General features: G+C 50.3%; 1 protein-coding gene across 2 annotated transcripts; it reads left to right on the top strand.

The window, feature by feature from the left end:
• The first annotated feature begins 1,334 nt into the window (after positions 1 to 1,334).
• Positions 1,335 to 12,941, top strand: LOC123426126 (BTB/POZ and MATH domain-containing protein 5-like). 2 transcript variants are annotated; one of them, XM_045109909.1, is made up of 4 exons: positions 1,335 to 1,872; positions 5,694 to 6,069; positions 6,155 to 6,428; positions 12,585 to 12,941. In XM_045109909.1, exons 1-4 carry the CDS (start codon positions 1,427 to 1,429, stop codon positions 12,767 to 12,769), a joined length of 1,281 nt encoding a protein of 426 aa, XP_044965844.1. In that variant the 5' UTR covers positions 1,335 to 1,426; the 3' UTR covers positions 12,770 to 12,941. The 2 variants fall into 2 exon arrangements, with proteins under 2 accessions (XP_044965844.1, XP_044965845.1); XM_045109910.1 differs by having other exon boundaries at positions 12,565 to 12,679.
• Positions 12,942 to 25,782: the final 12,841 nt, after the last annotated feature.

The following is a 25,782-nucleotide window of genomic DNA, read 5'->3' as shown; positions in this document are numbered from 1 at the left end:
GAGGGGCCACCAGCCCCAAGAGGTAGCATGGGCCAAAAGAGGGAGGGCAACCAACCCAAACTGGGCTGGTGCGCATCCCACAAGGAGGCCCAAGGTGCAGGAGGTGGAGAGGGGGGGACCCTAGGCGATGGTGGGCCTGGGCTAAGGCCCACCTAGGGGTGCGCCACCCCTCCCCCTGCCCTGGCCGCAGCACCTCCCATCTGGGGGCTGCCGCACCACCTAGGGTGGGAACCTTACGGGTGACACCCCTCCCCTCCTCCTATATATAGTAGGGGTTTTGGGGCTGTTTTGCACACAGTTTCCCCTCTCCCTCGACGCGGCCCTGCCCCCTTCTTCCTCCTTTCCCACGGTGCTTGGCGAAGCCCTGCCGGGAGACCTCGTCTCTCCATCGACACCACGCCGTCGTGCTGCCGGAGATCTTCCCCAACCTCTCCCTCCTCCTTGTTGGATCAAGGTGCGGGAGACGTCACCGGGCTGCACGTGTGTTGAACGCGGAGGTGTCGTGGTTCGGCACTAGATCGAAATCACACCGCGATCTGAATCGTCGCGAGTACGACTCCATCAACCGCGTTCTAGCAACGCTTCCGCTTAGCGATCTTCAAAGGTATGAAGATGCACTCACCCCTCTCTCGTTCCTGGTCTCTCCATAGAAAGATCTGAATACGCGTAGGAAACTTTTTGAATTTATGCTACGTTACCCAACATTAGCTTCACCCAAACCTGGCCAAACAGGTCGTGCCTGCTGGGCCGGCCCGAATGCCCGCAAGCCAGACACGACATGGGCCGGGCCCGACACGGGCTAATCGTGCTCGGGCCAGGCACGAGCACGCCGTGGGTTGTGCCCGGGCTGCCACCCTGAGCCCGCGTGCCGGCACGGCCCGACACGATTAGGTGGCCACGAACGTTTTGTGCAGCGGGGGGAGCGGCCGTGCGGGAAAGGGGGGAGCGGGGGCGGGAAGGAGACTGGCGAGGCGAGAGGTGGGAAAGGGCGGGAGCGGGGCAGGAAAGCGGGGAGCGAGGGCGCGAGCCGCGAGACTGGCGAGGCGAGAGGCGGGAAAGGGGAAGCGGGGGCTGGGATTTTTTTTAATAAAATCAGCCAGCATGCTGCGGGCCGAGCGTGCCACCGGGCCGGCCCGATTAGGCCACGTGCCGTGCTTGGGCCTGGGAGGCTGGCACGCGGGCCGGCATGACACGATCCATGTATCGGGCCGAGGCGGACCGTGTCCGTGCCTGGCACAATTACGGCGGGCCGGACCGTGCCGTGCCGGGCCGGCCCGCCGTTTGGCCACGTATGGCTTCTTCTCATCCGTGGCTGGCACGGACGCCCCACTCGCAGAACCAAACCAAACACCCGTACGCCCAATCGGCCGAAAATTTCCCAATCCTGGCCTCTACCGTAACCCTAACCCTAGCCAATCCTATTCCCATGGACGACGACGCCGGTGACGCCTCGCCGCCGCCGGGACCTGCCCCCCCTGCAGCCACGGGCGCACCGTCGTCGCGCGACATGGCGGCGTCCCCGACCAGCTCGCGCTCCGTGACGGAGACGGTGAACGGCTCCCACCGCTTCGTGATCCAGGGCTACTCCCTCGCCAAGGGGATGGGCGTCGGGAAGCACATCGCGAGCGAGACCTTCACCGTGGGGGGATACCAGTGGGCTATCTACTTCTACCCAGACGGGAAGAACCCCGAGGATAACTCCGCCTACGTTTCCGTCTTCATCGCGCTCGCTTCCGAGGGCACTGACGTCCGCGCTCTCTTTGAGCTCACGTTGCAGGACCAGAGCGGCAAGGGCAAGCACAAGATCCACTCCCACTTCGATCGCTCGCTCGAGTCTGGGCCTTACACCCTCAAGTACCGAGGCTCCATGTGGTAAGCAGGCGCCTCTGAATAACCCTCCTGCTTTGGTTGAACTTGTTCTGGTATGAACTATGACACTGACATTGAATAATTGGCGTTTGTGGAGATTTAGCTAGGACAACTGAGCCTGTGATTCGATTGAGGTTAGTGCTGGCATGTTGGGGTTAGTTGCCATGCTTTAGTCTAGGGATTCAACTTCAGCCGATGTCAAAATTATTAGGTGATAGTTAGGTATCCGTTTTTGGTGTTCTAGTACAGCCACGAGGGTTGTCTGCTACTTGTTGTCTATTAGTTCGATCCAATCTAATGTTACTATTTGAATTATTTGGTTTTGATCTGTTGAATATGTTATGCATCAGTAGCTTTACAATTTTGATTTTGTCTGTCCTAATCTGGTGTAATATGTTGCTTTTCTGTGGTGCTATCCCCATCAGTTGATCATGTTGATGAAAGTACACATTGTGAATAAACACTATAAAAGGTAGGCTCAGTGTAATGTTTCGATTGATGAACTGCCCGTAGGGTAGAGAGGAATGAAGAGGTAGAGTTGGCTGGAAGGAAGAGACTTGAGATGCTTAAGAACTATTTCATATTGCTTGCCTAATCTCAATGGTAGCACACACATCCTTTTTTATGAAAGGTTTATCCCTTAATTTATTTTATCTAATAAGAAGAGGTAAATCCAACTTCCTGTGCTAGTGCCATTAGCCCATTTCCTTCTCTCTTCCTCCTCCCTTGAGAGTCTCCTTCATTTCCCTGACTCCCCTCTCTTTCTCCTCTGGCGCCGCCGCCGCGCGGAGTGGGGATGAGGCTGCTCCTGTCCATAGTAGTAGTAGTAGATGTAGGCTTGTTTTTTGGACTTTTAGTACTGTTCGGCCTTGTGCAGTGGTTTGGTGACATGCCGTTGGGGAGCTGGTCACCAGAGCTTGCGAGCATCATCTGGTTGCTGCCGCCGTGCCCTTTTGAACAACCTCCATGATGGAGGATTAAGGAAGGTGCCGGATCTGGCGAATCCCCCCATAATAAGCTCGATGGGGCACTGGGACAAGCCTTTCTGGTGATTCTCTCGCTTCCTCCCGGCCGTCGTGGTGGCGGAAGGGATATTGAGAGGGGATCCCAAGGTGGTTTGCTCCATTGGTGCTTTGTCTCGTCGGATCCTAGCTTCCGACGAGGGTGGTGTCGGCCCCTGATTAAGAAAAGGGCTTTCGTTGCGATACTAAAGGCGATGGATGGGATCCCGAGCACAATCAGCAGTGGATACAGTGAAGCTACGACGCCCTCGACGGCTGGCCGGCCTTCTCCGACAAGTTGCTGAATCTTCAGGCCGAATGGCGGCCAATCTTATTCCTCCCGACGTTGATGCCAAGAAGGGAGGTAGTGCTGCTTGAAGTGGAGTATGTGGTGAAGCCATAGAGGTCTCGCCGGACCAAGTGGTTCTTCCCCGGCGGCGGCGAGGACTGGATCCACCGGAGAACTGTTTGGACCCGATCGCTTTTTTCAACTTTATGCGGGGTCCTTTTCATAAGAATCAGGGACGTGTCTGTATTTTCAGTTATCTTTGGGGTCCTGTTTGTAAGATGTACTTTGCACCACTTAGACTAATGCAGTTCTGGGTCCTTCGGGGCCCTTCCCCTGTTCAAATAAATAAATAAATAGTGAACTTATCCTTTACTTTTACATGCTTTCATCATAAAGCATAATGTCATTTGATTAGGTTGCTGATTGGTAATTCTTGCGTTTACATATGTTAACAGATCTATTGGTTAGTGAATTTTTTGCCATTTATAATATGTTTTGCAACTATTTGGTTGTGTTTAAGACCCACATCTTCTGTTAGTAGAGTAATTGCTTGGTGGACTGTATTGTGTGCAAGGCAATGTGTTTGGAGTGACTCCTTTTTATACCATGGAACCAAACTGCTTTAATAGTCAATCTTGAGTACTTAGAGCATCTCCAACGGCCGCGCCAAAAAACGCGCCCGCCCGCTAAAATGGACGCGCGGGACGGTTTCGCGCGCTTCAGTGGATGCGGCAAACTCGTGCGCACAGGGGAAAAGGCGGGCGGGTGCGCGCTAGATTTGAGGCGTGGCGTCGAGCGCGCCTATAAAATGCAGCGCTCACCTCTGTCCCGCCACGCACCCTCCCTTGCTTCACCACGCGCCCCTCTGCCTCCTTTCTCTCCTCGCCGCCACCGCGCCAACATGCCGCTGTGCCGCCGTGGAACTTCTGGCTACCGCGGCGTCCACGCGCTCCCCTCCGGCACGTTCTACTCCGAGATCCGATCCGGCGAGATGCGCCTCGGCCTCGGCACGTTCGACACCGTCGAGGAAGCCGCCCGCGCGTTCGACGCGGCGGCGTGGCGCCTGAACAGGCCTCGAAGGGAGATGAACTTCCCCGAGGTGATGACGATGGAGTTGGCGCAGAACCTTCGCCTCGTCCATGAGTAGTCACCGACGAGGACCGTCGCCGGAACCGGAGGCGGGAGCGCCAGATGGACGAGCATGCCATGGAGGCATGGCGCCGACAGTTCCTGCAGGACGTCCTCGACGAGCGCCAATTCTTCGAGCAAAGGAGGGCGGAGCAAGCCGCCTATCGTGTAGATAGGCGTACGCGGAAGCAAGCCGCACTCTTCCAGATGGAGCTGAAGGAAGTGTCGACTTGGTCCTCCGACGATGAACGCTGGTGTGACGCCTTCATCACGACCGGAGGAATCGGACACCGGCGCGTCGGAGTCCAATGACGACGATCATGAGTAGTTTTTGTATCGGCTTTTTTTATCTATGCTATGCTTTGTAGTTTTTTTTAACTATCTAGACTATATATGCAACTATGTTTTATGTATCGTTTTTATCCTATGTGATAAAAAATGTGCTGAATTTTGCCCCGCGCGTGCCTCATTTTTGGGCTTCCGCTGGAGTGCCGCGCGCGCGCCTAATGTTTCGGCTACCGCTGGAGCCAGCGCGCTAAATTTTGGGATGGGCGCGCTGTAAACAGATATTTTGTGCTCGCCGGGTTGGGTGCCCGTTGGAGATGCTCTTATGTCCTTACAACATGTTATGGTATTTATTCGCCTATTGTTTTCTCTTGAATTTCATTTCATTTGAATAGTTGTGTTTTGAAGTGTGTCGATACTATCAATTTAGGACATCATGAAGTGACCTTTGGTTTAAATGGAAGAGCTGTTACCCCTAGTCTCATTTCCACGAAATCAGAGATTTCTGTTTGGTAACCAAAATGTGCTGGAAATGAAAACAAAGCACTAGCTCTTGTTTAACAGCGCCTTCAGGCCACTAGCATGATGAGCTCAGATTTGAAAGCCTACTAATGCTTTCATTCAAATTCTTCCTGATTTGCTTTCAGCTCCTGTAGATATGCATGTCAGGCTAAAAACATAGGAGTTCCAAATGTTGGGCCATAGTATAATATAACCAATGATTAAAATTATATCATAAAACTGTGCTTTTCATGGTGGTATGTCACTGGCGTTGGGAGGCTCAGGTCTTGTTTTTTAATCGTAAAAAATGCACTATTGTAGCTTTTCAGTTAATTTTCATCCCCAAGATCAAATTGCAATCAGAAAAAACTGGATTGTTTTTTTCATATATCTGCTTGCCAGTGGTATCTGGAAACTTTGGTGTTCCTTTTTGTCGATACGAAATATGAACCTTGGATATGGTTACGAACCCACGATATTTGTAGGTATAGGTGTGAATTCCTTAATGCAAGTCTTAATGAGAACTTCGATCTTAATCCACACTTTACTTACCCGTTTGATCCCTAGCCTTGAACAGCCTCTGGGACTCTCCGGGTTCTGATATTCATTCTTCATTTCAGGGGTTACAAACGGTTCTTTCGGCGAACTGCTCTTGAAACATCGGACTTTCTTAAAGATGATTGTTTGAAGATAAATTGCACTGTGGGTGTGGTGGTGTCAACTATTGATTACTCCAGATCACACTCCATCCAGGTTCCAGACTCTGATATTGGCTACCACTTCGGTTCTCTTTTGGACAGTAATGAAGGGGTTGATGTTATTCTTAATGTGAGTGGAGAGAGGTTTCATGCCCATAAGTTGGTGTTGGCTGCACGGTCTACTGTATTTAGATCCAAACTTTTTGATGATGAATCAGAAGGAGAGAAGAATGAGGTTAATGAGAGTGAGGATCTGGAAGAGATTGTTATTGATGATATGGAGCCCAAGGTTTTTAAGGTGTGTATCTATTTCATTTGTTATCAGTGTCTTCCTCCATAACCTGGGAGCAAGTATACTTACTATATGTGTATACTCCTTCCAGGCCATGCTTCATTTCATCTATAGAGATACCCTCGTTAATGATTATGAGTTGGATGCATCAAGCTCCATGGGCTCTATATTTGATACTCTGGCAGCAAAGTTGTTGGCTGCAGCAGACAAGTATGACCTAGGAAGGTTAAGATTGCTATGTGAATCTTACTTGTGCAAAGACATTTCTGTGGCCTCAGTTGCAAGTACTCTTGCATTGGCTGATAGTCACCACGCCATGGAGCTTAAAGCTGTTTGCCTAAAATTTGCCGCAGAAAATCTTTCAGGTACTTAAGCTTGTACATCAAATCCGACTTAAATTCATCACATGGTATAGTAGTAGCATTCATACATGAATTCATGTTTAGTCGAAAAACTTGCCTGGTATTCAAGTAATCAGTTTGTAGATTTGCATAGTGCCATGCTGCTCAGTGGTCGCTGATGGGGGTTTTCTTAGGGAGCGGTAAAAGTATGAACCAAAAGACGGGGGAATGATTATGTGCATGCTTTTAGTTTCTGGTGTTACATTTGTTCAACATGTACAGTTGCAAGTTGAATCTTGTCTAGAAGATACATAGCTTGATGTTGTACTGTAGATAATGATTCTCAGTGGTATTGCTTTGCTTCCTGAGGTATAAATATGTTTGTACTGCTAAGTCGCATTATCATGTTTCATGATTAGTACTAGCTGTTAAATATGATGCGTTAGAATGTACTCCCTGCATCCCGAATTACTCCATTTCCCCGACAAGTAATTCAGGATGGAGGGAGTACTACATTCTGAACTACAAAAACGTCTTACATTAGTTTACAGAGGGAGTAGTTTTTTGAGATGCTAGTGGTAGAGGCTAGGGATCTACCAGGTCTCGGGCGTAGGTTGTAGGGGTGGAAGTGCGGGCGGCGAGGCTGGGGACGCAGGCGCCGGCGGTTGGGCGCTGTCGCTGTGTGAGAGAGAGACAACTAGGGTTTGGGGCTCCCGTCTCCGGAGGGAGACGACAACAGAATACTGTTTATTGTCTGATTAATATCGAAGGGCTACATGTGTTTATATAGGAGGACAACCTCCAGTAAACCCTACATAACTTGGACTCTAATATAACTTGGACTCTTAAGATAGCTAAGATAACTTGGGCTAAGCCCGTAACTAACCCTGCCCATTGGGCCTCCTCCGTTGGTACGTTGTACCGGTCATAACATCTCTCCCCGCCTTCTCAAACAGCTCGTCCTCGAGCTGAACATCTGGAAAATGCTGGCGGAAATTGTCGAGCTTCTGCCAAGTCGCTTCCTCCGCTGGCAGGCCGGCCCACTGTACCAAGACATGCCAGACGCCGCGGCACTGCTGCGCCTGCAGCACCTTCGCCACCTGCGCGGGAGCTGGAAGGAGGCGGCCGTCCGAAGTAGGAGGAAGGGCCGGCGTTGCTGCAAGAGGGTCCCCGCGGTAGGCCTTCAATAAGCCGACATGGAAGACGTCGTGGAGGCGAGAACCAGCTGGCAGCTCCAAGCGGTATGCGAGTGTGTCGACACGCTCCAGCACACGAAAGGGACCGGCGTAGCGAGGTCCCAATTTGCGCTTGGAGCGCTGGTCCAGAGACTGCGTGGTCCTGTGGAGGAGGCGCAACCACACCCAATCGCCCGCCGCGAACTCCGCCTCGCGATGATGAGCATCGTAGTACTTCCGGGCCAGCTGCTGTGCTTGGAGAAGACGCTGGCGCGCCTCAACCAGAATGTCGTCGTGGGTGCGGAGTAAGTCGCTCGCCGTCTCGGACCAAGCCGTCCCAGGCTCGTAAGGGAGCATCGTCGGAGGTGGGCGCCCATAGACCACCTCGAAAGGCGTGGTGCGCAGGGCGGAGTGATAGGTGTTGTAGCAGTACTCCGCCCACGCCAACCAGTCCACCCAAGCTCGCGGACGATAACCAGTAACACAACGCATGTACATGGCGATCACCTTGTTGATCACCTCGGATTGGCCGTCCGTCTGAGGGTGGAACGCCGTGCTCATGCGTAGCTTCACGCCCGCCAGTCGAAAGAGATCCCGCCAGACATGTCCCGTGAACACGGGATCACGATTGCTGACGATGGACGAAGGAAAACCGTGGAGGCGGACGATGCCATCGAAGAAGGCCCGCGCCACGGAGGTGGCTGTATATGGATGACCCAGGGTGATGAAGTGCGCGTACTTGGAGAAGCGGTCAACCATCGTGAGGATGACGGACTTGCCGCCCACCTTGGGAAGGCCCTCGATGAAGTCCATGGAAATATCCGCCCACACCTAGGACGGTACGTCCAGCGGTTGCAGTAGACCCGCGGGTTGTCGTGTCTTCGTCTTGTTCCGCTGGCACGTCACGCACGATCGCACCCAGTCGCGGACCAGCACGCCATCACCGGGGATGTAAAAATCAGCACGGAGACGATGGAGAGTCTTTTGCACGCCCTCGTGCCCTGCAGAGTGCGCCAAGGTCAGGACCTGGTGGCGCAGGTCGCCATGGTCGGGCACAAAGATGCGGCGGCCATGGAGGAGCAGCCCCTCGTCCAGGCGCCAGGGCGGTGCCAGCTAGCGGGCGTCAAGGCGCTGGCGCAGGCCCTGTGTGTCCGCGGCCTTTGAAGTTGCCCGGCGAATGTCGTCGATGAAGGCGAAAGATGGCCCGGAGCGGATGCACATGATAGTGCCAGTCGTGGCGACATCGTCCGCGACATCCTTAGTGTCGCGGTGGGACAAGGCGTCGGCGACCGTGTTGAGACGGCCGAGGCGGTACTCGACGGTGAAGTCGAAGCCGAAGAGCATGCTGATCCATTGGTGCTGCGGGACGGTGGAGAGGCGCTGGTCTAGCAAGAACTTGAGGCTGTAGTGGTCCGTGCGCACATGGAACGACTGGCCCCAAAGATAAGGCCGCCAGTGGCGCACCGCCTGAACCAGCCCAATAAGCTCGTGCTCGTAGGCCGCGAGTCTGTGATGGCGAGCGGCGAAGGGGCGGCTGAAGAAGGCGAGCTGTCCCTCGCCCTGGTGGAGGATGACGCCGAAGCCGATGCCAGAGGCGTCGTAGTCCACCACGAACGGCATATCAAAGTCCGGCATCTGGAGGACGGGTCCCGTCATGAGCGCCCGCTGGAGAGCCTCGAATGCCGTAGTCGCCTCCTCGTCCCAGGAGAAGGCGTTGCGTCGAAGGAGATGTGTCAGTGGTGCAGCGATGAGGCCGAAGTCCCGGATGTACTTCCGGTAGTAGCCGGCGAGGCCCAAGAAGCCGCGGAGCGCCCCGGTGACCGCGGGGTCGGCCACGCGGCAACGGCGGCGACCTTGTCCGCGTCCATCTCTACCCCGTCCGCCGAGATGACATGCCCCAGGTCCCGGGTACGCGACGGAGGTCGTGCCGAACGAGCACTTCGAGCGCTTGAGGTGAAGACGATGCGCTCGAAGCTCGTTTAAGATGATGGCCACGTGCTGTAGGTGCTCCGCCCAAGATGCACTGTAGATAAGAATGTCATCAAAGAAAACAAGCACAAAGCGGCGCAAGTATGGGCTGAGCACGTCGTTCATCAGGGCCTGGAAGGTCGTCGGCGCGTTGAAGAGGCCGAATGGCATCACCAGGAACTCGAAGTGGCCATGGTGAGTGCGGAACACCGTCTTCTCGATGTCGTCAGGGTGCATGCGCACCTGATGGTAGCCCGAGCACAGGTCGAGCTTGGTGAAGAAGCGCGCTCCGTGTAGCTCGTCCAAGAGGTCATCCACGACGGGGATGGGGAACTTGTCCTTGGACGTCAGGGCGTTGAGGGCGCGGTAGTCGATGCAGAAGCGCCATGTGCCGTCGGCCTTGCGCACAAGGAGCACCGGGGCGGAGAACGGCGATGTCGAAATCCGGATGATGCCCTGTGCGAGCATGACCGCCACCTGACGCTCGAGCTCGTCTTTCTGCAGCCGAGGGTACCGGTACGGGCGCACGGCGACAGGCGCCGTATCCGGCAGCAGGTGGATGCGGTGGTCACAGGGCCGCGCGGGAGGGAGGCCCTGTGGCTCGTCGAAGATGTCGCTGTGCTTCTGCAGGAGGTCGGCCAGGAGGGGATGCGCCTCGTCCAGTGCGTCCGCCATCAACTGGAGCCGCGGAGTCGCGGCGCCGGAACAGGCAATGCCCGTCCACTGAACACGACGCCCGCCCTCGCGCCAGAAGATGAGGGACAACACACCGAGGTCCCAAAGGATGGGGCCGAGAGTGGACAGGAAGTCGATGCCGAGGATGAAGTCGTAGAAGCCTAGGTCGATGCCGACGCAGTCGATGGAGAATTGCTCGTCGCCGATGAGGACGGGAACCTGCCGCGCCACGCCCTGGCAAGCAAGGCGGTCCCCGTTGGCGACGGTGACGCTGAACTTCTCCGAGCCCGCCGGTTGGAGTGCGAGGCGGCGCATGGCGTCCCCGGACACGAAGTTGTGCGTCGAGCCCGTGTCCACGAGCGCGGTGAGACGCTCCCCATTGATTGTCACCGGAAGCAGCATCGTCTTTGCCGTCTTGATGCCAGCCATGGCATGCAGGGAGACGGCGAAGGCGGTCGTGACGCCGGCCTCGGAGAGTGTGGTGGCATCGAGCTCCACGGTGAGGGCCTCCACCTCCGCGTCGTCGACGGTCTCCAAGTAGAACAGGCGGGCGCACGTATGACCCGACGCATACGGCTCGTCGCAGTTGAATCACAGGCCCTTGCGGCGCCGCTCGAGCTGCTCGACCGACGTCAAGCACCGGAAGGTGCGTGTCGGCGCGGGAGCAGCTGCAGTAGTGGCCGGCAGGGTGGGGCGTGTCGGGTTGGCGGCCGCCGGGGCGGGGCGGGTCGGGGGACGGCCCGGGAACGCCTGCTGCAGGGCGTTGGCGCGCTGCTCGTACGCGCGCGCGTAGTACATGGCCGTCTGCAGGTCCTGGGGTCGCGCATCTCGACGTCGATGCAGATGTGGTCGGGAAGGCCGCCGACGAAGAGCTCGGCGCGTTGGCGAGCCGTGACGTCAAGCGCATGGCAGGCCAACGTTTGGAAGCGGTCGGCGAAGTCCTGCACCGAGGTGGTGAAGGGGAGGCGACCGAGCTCGGCCAGGCGGCTCCCACGTATGGGGGGCCGAACCGAAGGAGACACAGGTCGCGAAAGCGCTCCCACGGAGGCATCCCGCCCTCGTCCTGCTCGAGGGCGTAGTACCACGTCTTTGCGGCGCCACGGAGGTGGTAGGAGGCGATCCATATGCGGCCGGACGCCATGGTCCGTTGCCCCCTGAAAAACTGATCGCACTGATTGAGCCAGTTCAGGGGGTCGACGTTGCCGTCGTAGGTGGAGAACTCCAGCTTGGTGAAGCGGGGCGGCTGCTGCACGTGCGGCGGAGCCGCGTAGGCGCCCTCGTGGCGACCCAGCGCGGCGGAAGGAGGGTGCTGCGGCACCACGGAGCTCCCGGCATACTGAGTCAGTATACCCGCCGAACCCCCCGAAGGTGTTGGCGGGCGGCTGCAACACCGTCGGCTGGAGCGGTGCCGTCGTGTAGGTCGGCGTGTCGAGCCACGTAGGCAGCGGGGACGGCGACGACGGCCACCTGACCTGGTTGATCGGCAGGCCCTGGGGCGCGACGGTGGCCGGGGCGGTGGTGGCGGGGTCTCATACGGAGCCTGGAGGAAGGTCCGGAGGTTGGAGACCGCCATGGTGAGGTCGCGGATCGCCGAGGACATCTCCGCCGGGGAGAGGACGGGGGCAGCCTCGGCCGCTAGGGCCGTAGTACCGGCGGCGGCCGGACCTGAGGTGGCTGGCGGCGGTTGCTGCGAGGTGGCGGGGAAGGTGGTGGTGGCGGCGATGGTGGTGGGAAGGTCCGACAAACTCATCGAACCCAAGCCATCTGATACCAAATTGGTAGAGGCTATGGTTCTACCAGGTCTCGGGCATAGGTTGTAGGGGTGGAAGTGCGGGCGGCGAGGCTGGGGACGCAGGCGCCGACGGTTGGGCGTCATCGCTGCGTGAGAGAGAGAGAGAGACGGCTAGGGTTTGGGGCTCCCGTCTCCTGAGGGAGACGACAACAGAATGCTGTTTATTGTCTGATTAATATCGCAGGGGTACATGTGTTTATATAGGACAGCCTTTACTAAACCCTAGATAACTTGGACTCTAATATAACTTGGACTCTTAAGATAGCTAAGATAACTTGGGCTAAGCCCGTAACTAACCCTGCCCATTGGGCCTTCTCCGTTGGTACGTTGTACCGGTCGTAACAGCTAGATCATGCAGTTTGCTAACCAAGAATAATGCAATTAGATCAACTAGCATAGTCTTTTTCAGCAATTTAGATCTGTTACTGTCGCCCCCCACCCCATCATGGTACCACTAGCTTGGAAATTAATGCTTCATATACCATTTGTTGACAGTTTGGTAGCTTTCGTGGCGCAAAATTAATATTTATAAAGCTGCGTAACATTCCAGATACCCTTATGTCTCTGCAGCTGTGATCCGGACTGATGGGTTTGATTACCTCAAGGATACCTGCCCATCACTTCAGTCGGAGATACTGAGAACGGTTGCTGGGTGTGAGGAGCCGTGCAGTAGTGGCGGGAAGAGCCAGAGTGTATGGGGACAGCTGTCGGACGGTGGCGACACGAGCGGCCGTAGGGTGAGGCCAAGAATCTGAGACCACCCTGAACTCTGCTCTGGTTAGGAGGCTCTTGTGTAAATCGGGGAACAATTTGTTCTGTATTTTGTGACAACAGTTTTAACTAGATGTGACTGATGCCATCTTATCGCACTCTTTTCTTCACTTCAATTCATATTCATATGTTTATAGCCATTTGATTGTTTGATCTTGGAACATTTGCCGACTTGCTGTGTTGATTGATAACCTTGCACATATACGAGGAAAATGAGGTATGCTTTTGCACCAGCTCTCCGCTATTGACAGATTGGTTTAGCTGTATCCTAATCTCAATAAAATGGAACGGAAAATTTGTCCGACACTGGATCTGTAGGCAGAAAAAGGGTCCCGCTAGGCGCGCTGTAAATAAGAAAAAACTAGTCTTCCGTAGCTATCCCTGGTCGATTTGATCACGCGTGAGGCGTGACCCTCTAAGAGCATACTCAAACGAAAAAACCAGCTCTACGAAGCTGTCCCTGGTCGATTCGATCACGCGTGACCCTCTAAGAGCATCCTCAAACGCCCAAATGGGGTGTTTTTGGTAGCGTGACCTCTAAGAGCATCCTGATACACCCAAATGGGGTGTTTTTGATAGCATGGTTGTTTTCCTTTGAGACATGTTGCAGTTGTTTGACAGCCTAGTAATTGAGAGCTGAGACTTTGTTTGATGGTCTATATCTCAGTTAGATGTCGGGTTGAGACTGATATTCTACATCAAGGGAGTTTTTGGTGCCAATACAACATTTTGACTCTGTAAATATGAAAAAACACATTTACCATCAACTAGATAGGACTTCAAGATACCTTGAATCAACTAGCATCAACTAAATAGTACTGGGATTGCTTCTCACGATACGCGTGGATCAACTAACATCAACTAAAGAGGACCGGAATTGCTTTTCAACATGCACTTGAACAATGCTTGGCGGACTCCGAGTCATATTTCCTCCAGTCTCCTCATATTTTTTCCTTCTATTCTCTTTCTCTGTTAAAAATGGTTATTATTTTTCTCCTTTCTCTTTTTTACTAGAGGTTATCTATTAGCAGACGCGGTGCATATTTTTGCTTCTCACGATACGCGTGGATCAACTAACATCAACTAAAGAGGACCGGAATTGCTTTTCAACATGCACTTGAACAATGCTTGGCGGACTCCGAGTCATATTTCCTCCAGTCTCCTCATATTTTTTCCTTCTATTCTCTTTCTCTGTTAAAAATGGTTATTATTTTTCTCCTTTCTCTTTTTTACTAGAGGTTATCTATTAGCAGACGCGGTGCATATTTTTTACCGTAAGATGTCTAGTTGAGCTTGTGGACTAGTAATTTTGGGAGTCAATGGACTGGAATTTTGAAATCCAAAGTGCAGCTTAGTTGTGAACATAACCAGTTTCTTTGTCAACCTATTGCCATAAGAAACCAAATATATTTCTGAAGATGTGTAGATAACCAGTTTCCTTGTCAGCTTAGTTCGATTGTGGGCCTTCAACTATGCTGACCCTTTAGGTGTATAAATGGTGTAAATGTTCCTCTGTTTCACCTAAACTCTCACGGTATTCCTTTATCCTTTTAATCTCCAGGTCTCGTGAGATCTTGTCCATGCTAGGAATATAAGCACATTTTCGATTAATCTAATTATAACCAACATGACATTAACTGATAGAGGTGAAGTTGTCCCTATCTTTCGATGAGATGTGACTATCGTTTATGGTGGACTAGACTTTGATGACCTGACTACGAACGCTTGAGGACGTCGCGCCTTAGCAATCGCTAAACCAATTCCAAGACCTGACCACAAAGGTCACTTTTCTACACGCAAACAAAGACCACAAAGGTCACTTTCCTACACGCAAACAAAGATCAAACAAGAAACTGAAATTGCAATTTGGACACTGCGAATATAAGAGGAAGACTTTATTGATGAGAGTGGGATTCTATGGCGTCTTGGTCTTGTCATAGAACACAAACGAAGGACGCGAAGTTGCAACTATGGCGAACTTGTAATCTAAATAAAACCCAAGTCTAAAAAGCGCCCTAAGGGTTGTATATATGGGGGAATAGAGGGGAATTTCACGACCCCTTGGAGGAGGGGTATGAAATGAACCCTAACTCACTTTACCCACACATATGGACTCTAAAAACAACCTATAATGTGGTATTCCTAAATAACACGGGTGTGTCCCAAAAATAAGGTGACACAACACCTATAATAGCCTATGGACGAAAATTATGAAGTGGCATCTTGTATATTTCGTCCAAGCCTTCATGCTCTCCTTATGTTGGCTTCAAAGTGTGAAAATCTCCACTCAAAACCCCATTCTTCTTTCCCGCGCGTGCAGCTTCTTCTTCATACTTGATTCCACTTTAATGGCCATCCTTCTTGTCCATGCTAGGTCCTTCATTCATAAGTAAAACAAAAGTATCTAATTTTAGCAACATCATATGTTCATGAACATTAGAAGGATTTCCAAGAAACGAAAGTACCTGGTAATTCAATGGGCATGGGCGAGCTCTAGTAATTGGTCCAGTATGTATAGCTACAGGGGCTATGCGTGTAACAATGATATTGATGTCCTCATCATCTTCTCCTTCTTGAAATAAAGTCATCCTCGACGGAAGCTCATCTTCCTCACCCAAATAAGGCTTCAAATCTGTAATGTTAAAAGTGGGACTAACCTCAAACTTTGCAGGCAGCTCAAGTTTATATGCATTATCATTTATTTTCTCTAACATCTTAAAAGGACCACCAACACGTGGCATTAGCTTTGACTTGCGCAAATCAGGAAAGCTATCCTTATGCAAATGTAACCAAACAAGATCTCTAGGTGCAAAGACTACATGTTTTCTACCCTTATCTCTGGCAAGTTTGTATTTAGCATTCATACGTTCCATGTTCTCCTTAGTTACATCATGAAATTTTAATATCAATTTAACACGTTCTTTAGCATCAAAATTAACTTTCTACGAAGATGGAAGTGAGAACAAATCAATAGGTGCACGAGGTATGCAACCATACACAATTTCAAAATGGCACATCTTAATAGTAGAATGCAATGAACGATTATAAGAAAATTCAATATGAGACAAGCATTCTTCCCACATTTTCAAGTTATTCTTCAAAACAACCCTAAGCATAGTAGATAATGATCTATTGAGTACTTCAGTTTGTCCATCAGTTTATGGGTGACATGTAGTACTAAAAAGCAATTTAGCCCCCAACTTAGCCCATAAACATCTCCAAAAGTGGCTAAGAAATTTAGCATCATGATCTTAAACAAAGCGCTCAACATCCCGTCTCATCTTTGGACAAAGGAAATGTGTAGCAAGTACGTCCTCCGACTAATTCACACCAAAGTATCCCATTAGTCCTCCTCCCGCAACAACAAAAGATGAACAAAGCTAGCTTGTTAACACGAAACACAAATCCATAATTAATGACGAACTTGTTCCATATTCTGTCATGCAGAGCATCCCACACTCATCCCCATGGATCCTTCATCAACACCTCAAGCTCCAAGTGGTCCCATGACAAGAGTTCGTGCATGTGCCATTGAAAACGAGGTGACATATCTCCTTGCTCAACATCGTCTCATACACTCGAGGTACGATCACTATCTCAGGCGGAAACTTTTTGCATACTCAGGTACCCGGAAGAAGATCACAGAATGACTACGAAGGACCATGAGGACACCAAGCTCAAAAGGACTAATGAGGAGCTGTGAACAAGCTACAACCTCCGGATGACCGAGATTCTACGGACGTGCGACCCCTAGAACTCAGCCAAGTCACAGGCCAAGCTGAACACTACAGCGGATCGATGACCGACCTTGTGCGCATGTCTCACACCTCCCAGTGTCCGGACGCCCGAGCTCCTCCGGAAGGTCGGTGTCGCCAAGCCAGCACCGATTCTATGGAAGACCGAATCCCTCCAGACTACCGGGCCCCGGATGTCCGAGCCGCTCCGGAAATCCGGTGCCACCATGCGTGAGCCGAATCCTCAGAATTCCGACGACGTCCGGACGCCCGTCCCTTCTTGAGCCTGCGGACGACCCACCACATTCGGACTTCCGGACCCTGTCTACGCGCAGGCACTCGGGCCTTGGGCCATGTACCCCTCTATCCCGCCTTAGATTATAAATACTCCCCCACCTACATCTAGGGTTAGCAATGTGTTGGCTCATAGACTAGTTGAGCATTGCTCCTTCCATATCCTTCTCCCTTGGAGTTGAACACCTCCACATGAGAAGATCCTATGGATGTCAAGGCCCCTCTTTAGGGAAGATCCACGAGATATCAAGGCCCCTCCTCTGGAGTGGAAGACTATCCGTTACTTGTGTCCTTTTGTTGACTTATTATCTCGTGTGTTTGTGTGGATCCAGTGGATGTGTGATTGGGGCTCTTTCTTGAGAGTTCGTGTTTTCTGTTTGGTTTCTCCCTTTTCCCCCTCCAAGTGTAAAAAGATCGACACCCGCGGGTTTGCTCCTTATCATCCCCCCTTCTTTACAATTCTGCAACACATCTTTAAATTCAACATCGCGCAAATATTGATCTTTGATGGTCTCCAAACCAAATATTTTAAAGTCAAGTTGTGAAAGCATAGTATAATGATGAGACAATGCATTAGCAATAACATTGTCTTTTCCCTTCTTGTGTTTAATGACATAATGGAAAGTTTAAGTGAATTCAACCCATTTAGCATGTCTACGATTCGTTTTTTCTTGACTTCTAATATGTTTCAAAGATTCATGATCAGAATGTATAAAAAATTCTTTGTGCCATAAATAATGTTGCCATGTTTCCAAAGTGTGAACAAGAGCATATAATTCCTTATCATAAGTAGAATAATTCACGCTAGGCCCACTCAAATTTTTAGAAAAGTATGCTACAGGTTTACCATCTTGTAATAACACACCTCCTAATACAATTCCACTAGCATGACATTCAAGCTCAAAAGTTTCATTAAAATCAAGAAGTTGGAGTAAATGAGCATGTGTTAACTTATCTTTCAATACTGTGAAGGCTTCTTCCCGTGCGGTACCCCAAGCAAAAGGCACAACCTTCTTTGTGAGATCATTGAGAGGTGCAACAATGGTGCTGAAATCTCTCACAAAATGCCTATAGAAACCAGCGAGGCCAACAAAACTCCTCACTTGTGTGACCGTTTTGGGTTGTGGCCAACTCTCAACAGCTTCAGTCTTGGCTTTATGAACTTCAATTCACTGTGGAGTAACAACATAGAAAGAAAAGATAATCGGTAGATGCAAAAGGTGCACTTCCCAAGGTTACCAAACAAACATGCATCACGTAGAGCAATAAAAGTAGCACGCAAATGTGCTAATTGTTCCTTCAAGGATCTACTCTAAACCAGTATATCATCGAAATAGACCACCACAAATCGTCTAATGGAAGCACGTAAAACCTTGTTCATTAATCTCATGGAAGTACTAGGTGCTAACCCAAAAGGCACGACTAACCACTCATATAATCCAAACTTAGTTTTAAATGCTGTTTTCCGTTCATCTCCCAATTTCATACGAATTTGATGGTATCCACTACGCAAATCAACTGTGTATAAAATTGTAGAGCCCCTTAATTTATAAAGAATATCATCTAGCCTAGGAATATGATTGCCTCTAAAATCCACACACATACGCGTTGTACCATCCTTTTTTGGAACTAGAATAATAGGAACAACACACGGACTAAGGGTCCGTGTATATAACCTTTGTCGAGCAGCTCCTGTACTTGACACATAATCCCCTTCTCTCCTTTGGACTGGTACGATATGGCACTCGGTTAGGTAGCAATGCACCAGGAATTAAGTTAATCTGATGCTCAACCCCTCTAATAGGTGGTAATCCCGATGGCACATCTTGTGGAAAGACGTCAGCGAACTCCTGCAAGATGTTAGTGACATCACGAGGCAAAGAGGGAGTCATGCCCTCAAATGAAATTAATACCTCTTTGCACATAAATGCATAGGAAACAAATGTAGTAAAATCCAGATCAGTGATATGAGATTTAGTACCAAGTAAGCATCCACTCTTCAATTTTATTTCAGATGCAACACTAGATGATTGTTTATTAGGCTTATTGTGTTGCTCAAATTCCTTTGCCACAATCTTATTTTCGCTCTTACTTAGCTCCTGTTTTGCTTTACTAGCTCTAGCAATGTCATCTTTCATAATATGTTCAGGAGACATAGGAAGCAAAGTTATATTTTGATCGTTATGAACAAGAGTATACTCATTTGTACTACCATTGTGTACATTTTTTATATCAAATTGCCATGGTCTACCAAGTAAAACAAAGCATGTTTGCATGGGTACCACATCACAATCAACATAATCCGAATATGTAGCAATGCTAAAATGCACACGAACAACACGTGTTACCTTAACGTTGCCACTGTTGTTGAACCATTGGATGTAATAAGGATGAGGATGTGGTCTAGTGATGAGAGACAACTTCTCCACCATCTCCATGCTAGCCAAGTTGTTGCAATTCCCTCCATCGATGATGACGCGAATATAACATTCCTTCACAACTCCCTTTCTATGGAACAAGTTGTGCCTCTGATTTTTCTCAACTTGTGTTACCTACACACTTAAAACACGTTGAGCAACTAAACATTCACACCTGTCGGCGTAGTGAGCAGCCATGTATTGTGTCTCTTGTTCAGTATCATCTACACCCTATTTGTCACTTGCAATAAGAGTAGTGTTTCCTCATCATATTCACTAGCAGATTCATACCCACTATACTCAGTAATAATCATCACACGCTTGGATGGGCATTCCCTCGCATAGTGACTTCCACCCTTGCAACGACAATATATAACCTCATGTGTTTGCCTTGTGGATGCAATGGATGAAGAAGAGCTCTGTGCAGGCCCAGAAAGTGTGCTCTTGGCAGAGGGTGAGGCAGGGGCCTGTTTCTTGGTATCTCGGTTGGAGTTGGTGGCTGAAATAGATGAGGTACCTGGAAGTAGATTAGGTACGTGGCGTCCATAACGAAGTGCGACTTGCACAAAAATTAGTTTTGGCCAATGCGTGTCGATCCTGCACTTCATGTTCAGCTTTGCAAGCAAGATATGAGTGATAGTGTTATAATCCTTATAATCTAAAATAGTATGAATACCTTTATTTAATCCACCCACAAAATGTGCAAGTATAGATTTATTCTCCCCAACAATACCACATCTAATCATGCCAGTTTGTAATTCCTGATAATTTCTTCTACAACATTTTTTCCTTGTCTTAAACGTTGCAATTTTTGAAGTAATTCACGTTGATAATATGGTGGAACCCACCGAGTACGCATAGCAACTTTCAAAGCAACCCATGTAGTTGGGATATTAGCATGATGTATTCTACAATGTTCACACCACCAAACACAAGCAAAACTAGTGAATGTACAAACAACAACAACACGTCGATCCTCAGGAAATTGTAAGCATGTAAAACCCTGTTCTGTTTCTAACCCCAAGTAAGATATATATCAAGAACATATCTATCATCAAATGTCAGAATATTCAATTTAAGTTAGGGAGATGATCATGATCCCGTACCTGAGGGGGTGGTGCAGCCTACCGTTGCGATTGTATCCATATGGACGGCCCGATGCTTGTGGTGGTGGTTGCCCCATGTGCTGATTTTGAGCAACCTCCCCCTCATCATAGTAATCACCATCGTAATCCTCACCGTGCTCAACGGCAATAGCAACAACACACTTAGAAGCCGCAACAGTAGCAGGGACACTAGAATTCTGGCCTTGGTCGATAGGGACATGTTGCGCTGGTCCCATGAAATCCGGGCCTTGTTGGTGTTGTTGAAGTGGGACGGTAGCTACAACTGGTGGTGGTAGACGGGCAATCACATCATTGAACTTGGCGGGCAATCACATCATTGAACTTGGCGTCCATCTTGATGTCGAATGTCTTCTCCAAACCATCTAGCTTCACCATGGCCTCTCCAAGGTTGGTCACCAAGTCTTTCACCTGGTCACCTATCATTTGCTGAAATTTATGACGGAGCTCCTTGTTGGTCAGGCCCTCACAGTCAACCTCGTTGGCTTGTGATCCCGACATGGTTAGTAGCAATAGGAACACACAAGAATATGAACCTACAAACTACTAGGAAGTTGTGGTGGTAGTGGCGTGTTACAAATCTATTAAGCAAATCTCAACTTCTTACGAGTTCTTACCCAGCAGCACGCGGTGATCAGGAACCATTGTAGTCAAAACTCTCAAGGCTTGGATAAAGCAATTGCCATGTGGTGTCAAATACACGAAGTAGATGTAAGTGGATATGGGAAGGCTTATAATATGGTAGCAAAAGGGCCATCAATAATGAGTTCAGAGATGCAAAGTTGAGAAGATGCTCAACGAGGATACCTTGCAAGTCCTAGGCTAGACTGTGCTAGAGACACGAGCCTAGAACACTAACAAAATCACGGTGCTGCACGTAAACAAAGAAAGGAGCACACTGTGAATCTTTTTCTCTTTTCTTCAATTTTCTTTTGCACTTTTTTTTGCTCAACAATTTTTTTTCTTGAGAAAGCCTTAAAATTGTCTAAACACTGCCTAGCGAGATTTTTGAGACTTAGTTTTGTTAAATTGGACCTATTTCTGTTATGTTTTCGAACTTGATCATGAGATGCAGTATGGCATGATCTGGAAATCAACGACAAAGCAACAAATACTAGACTCGGACTAGGATCGGTGGCAGATATGAATATTATGGAATTTGGACTAGTGGCAGATATATGTAGGGGTGGTGGAACACAAACTAGTGGCAAATATGTGATGGAGGTGGACTCAGATTGGCGTGATGGCGGATATGTGGTGGTATATATGGAGTCAAATTGGTGGAAGATATGCGGTGGTGGTATATGGTAGTGGTGATGTATGTGGTGTGGTGGTAGTATATGGCAACAATTATGTATCCGGTTTGGTGGTGGTATATGGTAGCGATGAATATGGTGCGGCGGCGACATGACAACATCTGAACAGAACTCAAAACTCTACGAACGTGTGAGGACGTCGCACCTTAGCGACCGCTAAACCAATTCCAAGAGGTTATTGACCACGCCAAAGCATGATTTCCTGCACGCAAACGACGAACAAGCAAAAACTAAAATTACAATCTGGATATTGCGAATATAAGAGGAAAGATTTATTGATGAAAGTGGGGTTCTGTGACGTCTTGGTCTGGTCGTAGAACAGAAACGGAGGATGCAAAGTTGCAGCTATGGCGAACTTGTAATATAAACAAATCCCAAGGCTAAACGGCGGCCTAAGGGCTATAAATATGGGGGAATAGATGGGAATTTCTTGACTCCTTGGAGGAGGGGTCCGAAACCAACCATAAGTGAGTTTCCCCACACATACGAACTCTAAAAACATCCTATAATTTGGTATTTCTAAATTACATGGGCGTGGCTCAAAAATAAGGTCACACAACACCTATTATAGCCTGTGGATTAAATTTATGAAGTGGCATCTTGTATATTTCGTCCAAGCCTTCGGGCTCTCCTTATGGTGGCTTCAAAGTGCCAAAGTCACCACTCAAAACTTGAGTGGTCTTTCCCCCGCACGCACCTTCTTCTCCATGCTTGATCTTGCTGAAAGTACGTGGATGTCGCCTAGAGGGGGGGGATGAATAGGCGCTTTAAAATAATTAAGGTTTAGGCTTGAACAAATGCGGAATAAAACTAATGTTTAATATGTCAAGCACAAAACCTCAAACAACTAGGCTCACCTATGTGCACCAACAACTTATGCTAAGCAAGATAAACAACTAAGTGATAGCAAGATATATGACAAGAGACAATATGGCTATCACAAAGTAAAGTGCATAAGTAAAGGGTTCGGTAAGAGATAACCGAGGTACGCGGAGACGATGATGTATCCCGAAGTTCACACCCTTGCGGATGCTAATCTCCGTTGGAGCGGTGTGGAGGCACAATGCTCCCCAAGATGCCACTAAGGCCACCGTAATCTCCTCACGCCCTCGCACAATGCAAGATGCCGTGATTCCACTAAGGGACCCTTGAGGGCGGTCACCGAACCCATACAAATGGAAAACCTTGGGGGCGGTCACTGAACCCGTACACGTGGCAACCCTTGGGGGCGGTTACCGGTACCCGTACAAATTGCTCGGGGCAATCTCCACAACCTAATTGGAGACCCCGACACTTGCCCGGAGCTTCACACCACAATGATTGAGCTCCGAGACACCACCAAGCTTCTAGGACGCCAAAGCATCCGCGAAGAACAATATCTAGGGTACTAAGTACCAAAGGTAATAAGCTTCTGAAACTTCACTTCCACGTATCACCGTGGAGAACTCAAACCGATGCAACTAATGCAATGGAAAGAACACATGAAGTGGTCAAGTCCCTCACACTCAAATCCCTCCACAACAACGAAAGCTATGGAGAAATATGAGAGGAAGAACAAGGAGCTCACAAAGAACTCCAAGATCAAGATCGAAGGGGTTCCCCTCACATAGAGGAGAAAGTGATCGGTGGAGATGTGGATCTAGATCTCCTCTCTCTTTTCCCTCAAGAACAAGCAAGAATCATTGGAGGGATTGAGAGTAAGCAAGTTCTAAGAATGTCAACAATGGAGGTAGAACAAGAGCTCAATGGATAGATAAGGCCAAGGGGGAAGAAGACCCCCTTTATATAGTGGGGGAAGGAATCTGACCGTTACCCCCACTTACAGCCCGAGCCCAGCGGTACTACCGCTGGCTCTAGTGGTACTACCGCTGACCCTCCGACGGTAGTACCGCCAGCTGCAGCGGTACTACCCTGACCCTCCAGCGGTAGTACCGCTGGCTGCAGCGGTACTATCGCTGAGCCCATGGTAGCGCAAAGATACTACCGGGCCAACCACCGCCAAGAAAGTCTTCGCAAAAATGTCCGACACAGTACAACCCCAAAGATGACGGCAATAAAAACTTGGAGCGGTACTACCGCTGGCTAGGGGCGGTACTACCGCTGGGATAGCGGTACTACCGCCAGCTCTAGCGGTACTACCGCTAGGGCCAGCGGTACTATCGCCAACTCTAGCGGTACTACCGCTAGGCCTAGCGGTACTACCGCTCGCCACTTAAACAGCCATAACTTTCGCATACGAGCTCCGAATCGAGCAAACCCAAGCTTGTTGGATTCAGGACGACAAGAGCTATCCAAACCATCTAGCTTCACCATGGCCTCTCCAAGGTTGGTCACCAAGTCTTTCACCTGGTCACCTATCATTTGCTGAAATTTATGATGGAGCTCCTTGTTGGTCAGGCCCTCACAGTCCACCTCGTTGGCTTGTGATCCCGACATGGTTAGTAGAAATAGGAACACACAAGAATATGAACCTACAAACTACTAGGAAGTTGTGGTGGTAGTGGCGTGTCACAAATCTATCAAGCAAATCTCAACTTCTTACGAGTTCTTACTGTGACAGCCCGAGACCGACGTTCTAGAAGATTCCCCTTTTCTTTCCGTTTTCAGCGTGTGTCTATTTTCTTTTGTCGCATCTTCATCGCATTATTCGCATCATCTCCATTGCATCGGCATCTCCGTTGCCGCCAGTTTTCAAAACTTGCATGCGTTGTTAGTTGCCGGTTCTCGTCGTTGTCCGTTCTGAGCCCGACCACACACGCACGCGCCCGCGGCAACGTTTAAATCCTTGTTTTTAAAAGTGTGTTGAAAACTTTCTCTGATCGGGGTGAAACTTGGCATGCGGTCGTAAATAGATATAGCTAGGCCGCCTGTCAGATTTCATCGTGATCGGATTCCGTCTGGTACCCGAACGGTCGATCGTCGCGGCGTCGTATCCGGTCTATCGTCGGATGTTTTCGGGGTTTTAAATATCGTGTTGCCGCGCCGCTCTATTTCCCTCTCACCTCCGCCTAGCACCTCTGCACAATGCACCGACCTCCACGCAACCTAGTCCAAAAATCCCCCCTAGACCAGAACCCGACGGTCATAACCGTTAGGTCCGCATCAACCCCGTAATACCTCAAAACATCTCCGGTTTGTCAAACGGTCTCCCTAACCTAGTTATCTCGACCATCCGATCTAAATCAGAGGGTCGAGATAGACCTAAACTTAGCCCACCTAGCTACTTCGGCAACCAACCCTAGACCTAGCCTATCCCATCCATCAAACCCCTGCAGCGCCGCCGCTCCTTTTGTCCCTCCTCGGGATCGTCCCGATCCAGATCCATCCGAGATGCCTATTCTTCTCCTCAATTTCAGCAGCAACCCAACCTCCCAATGTCTCCCGATCCACCCCATCGCGTGTGCCCGAGCGGACGCGCAGCCAGCCAACCTTAGTCCCGAGCGGATGCGTCCATCGTGAGCTGCAGCGCCAGCAAGCAAGCAGCCAGGCCGGAGCCGCCGCTCGCCGGAGCTCTACTGTTCCTCCCGTCCGGGGCCTCCTCGGCCAGACCCGCGCCCTCGCCGGTCGCCATGGACCTCTCGAGCTGCACGTGCTTCCTCCGCGTCAAGGCTGCAGCCACGCCGCCAAGCTCGGTGACCTCCGGCTCGAGCTCGACCCCATCTTTGCCCGCTTCGTGTAGCCCGACGCCAGAGCTCCAACGTCATCGGACCCCCAGGTAACAGGAGATTCCATGGCCCTCCTTTTCCTCCAACGTCCGGCCGACGCCTCGAGCTCCCTCCTCCCGTGCCTCTGGTAGATCTCCCCGCCCCGTCGAGAGCAGCCACCAGCCGGTTCCCTCCTGCCTCCCTTCCCTCTCCTTTCTCTGCTCCTCCTTCCTCTCTTCCTCTCACCATCTCTCTATCTCTCGTTGTGTCACAGGAGATCAGCCATGGCTGTGTGAGGAGCAAGCTCTGCCGCTGCGTGCTCCATGTCCGGCCGGGAATCGGACGAGGCCGAGCTCCGCCGCCGGATCCCGTTGCCTGCTCCCCGTCCCGACCTTCCCAGCGCAGCCCCATCCCGCCGGTGACGACCCCACCTGCATCTGCACCTTCAGCCACGACAACATAGTTGTC

Source organism: Hordeum vulgare, chromosome 2H (genome assembly GCF_904849725.1).
Source record: "Hordeum vulgare subsp. vulgare chromosome 2H, MorexV3_pseudomolecules_assembly, whole genome shotgun sequence".
Classification (NCBI taxonomy): domain Eukaryota; kingdom Viridiplantae; phylum Streptophyta; class Magnoliopsida; order Poales; family Poaceae; genus Hordeum; species Hordeum vulgare.
Note: the sequence above shows the minus strand (reverse complement) of the source record. Positions and strands in the feature narration are given on the sequence as shown.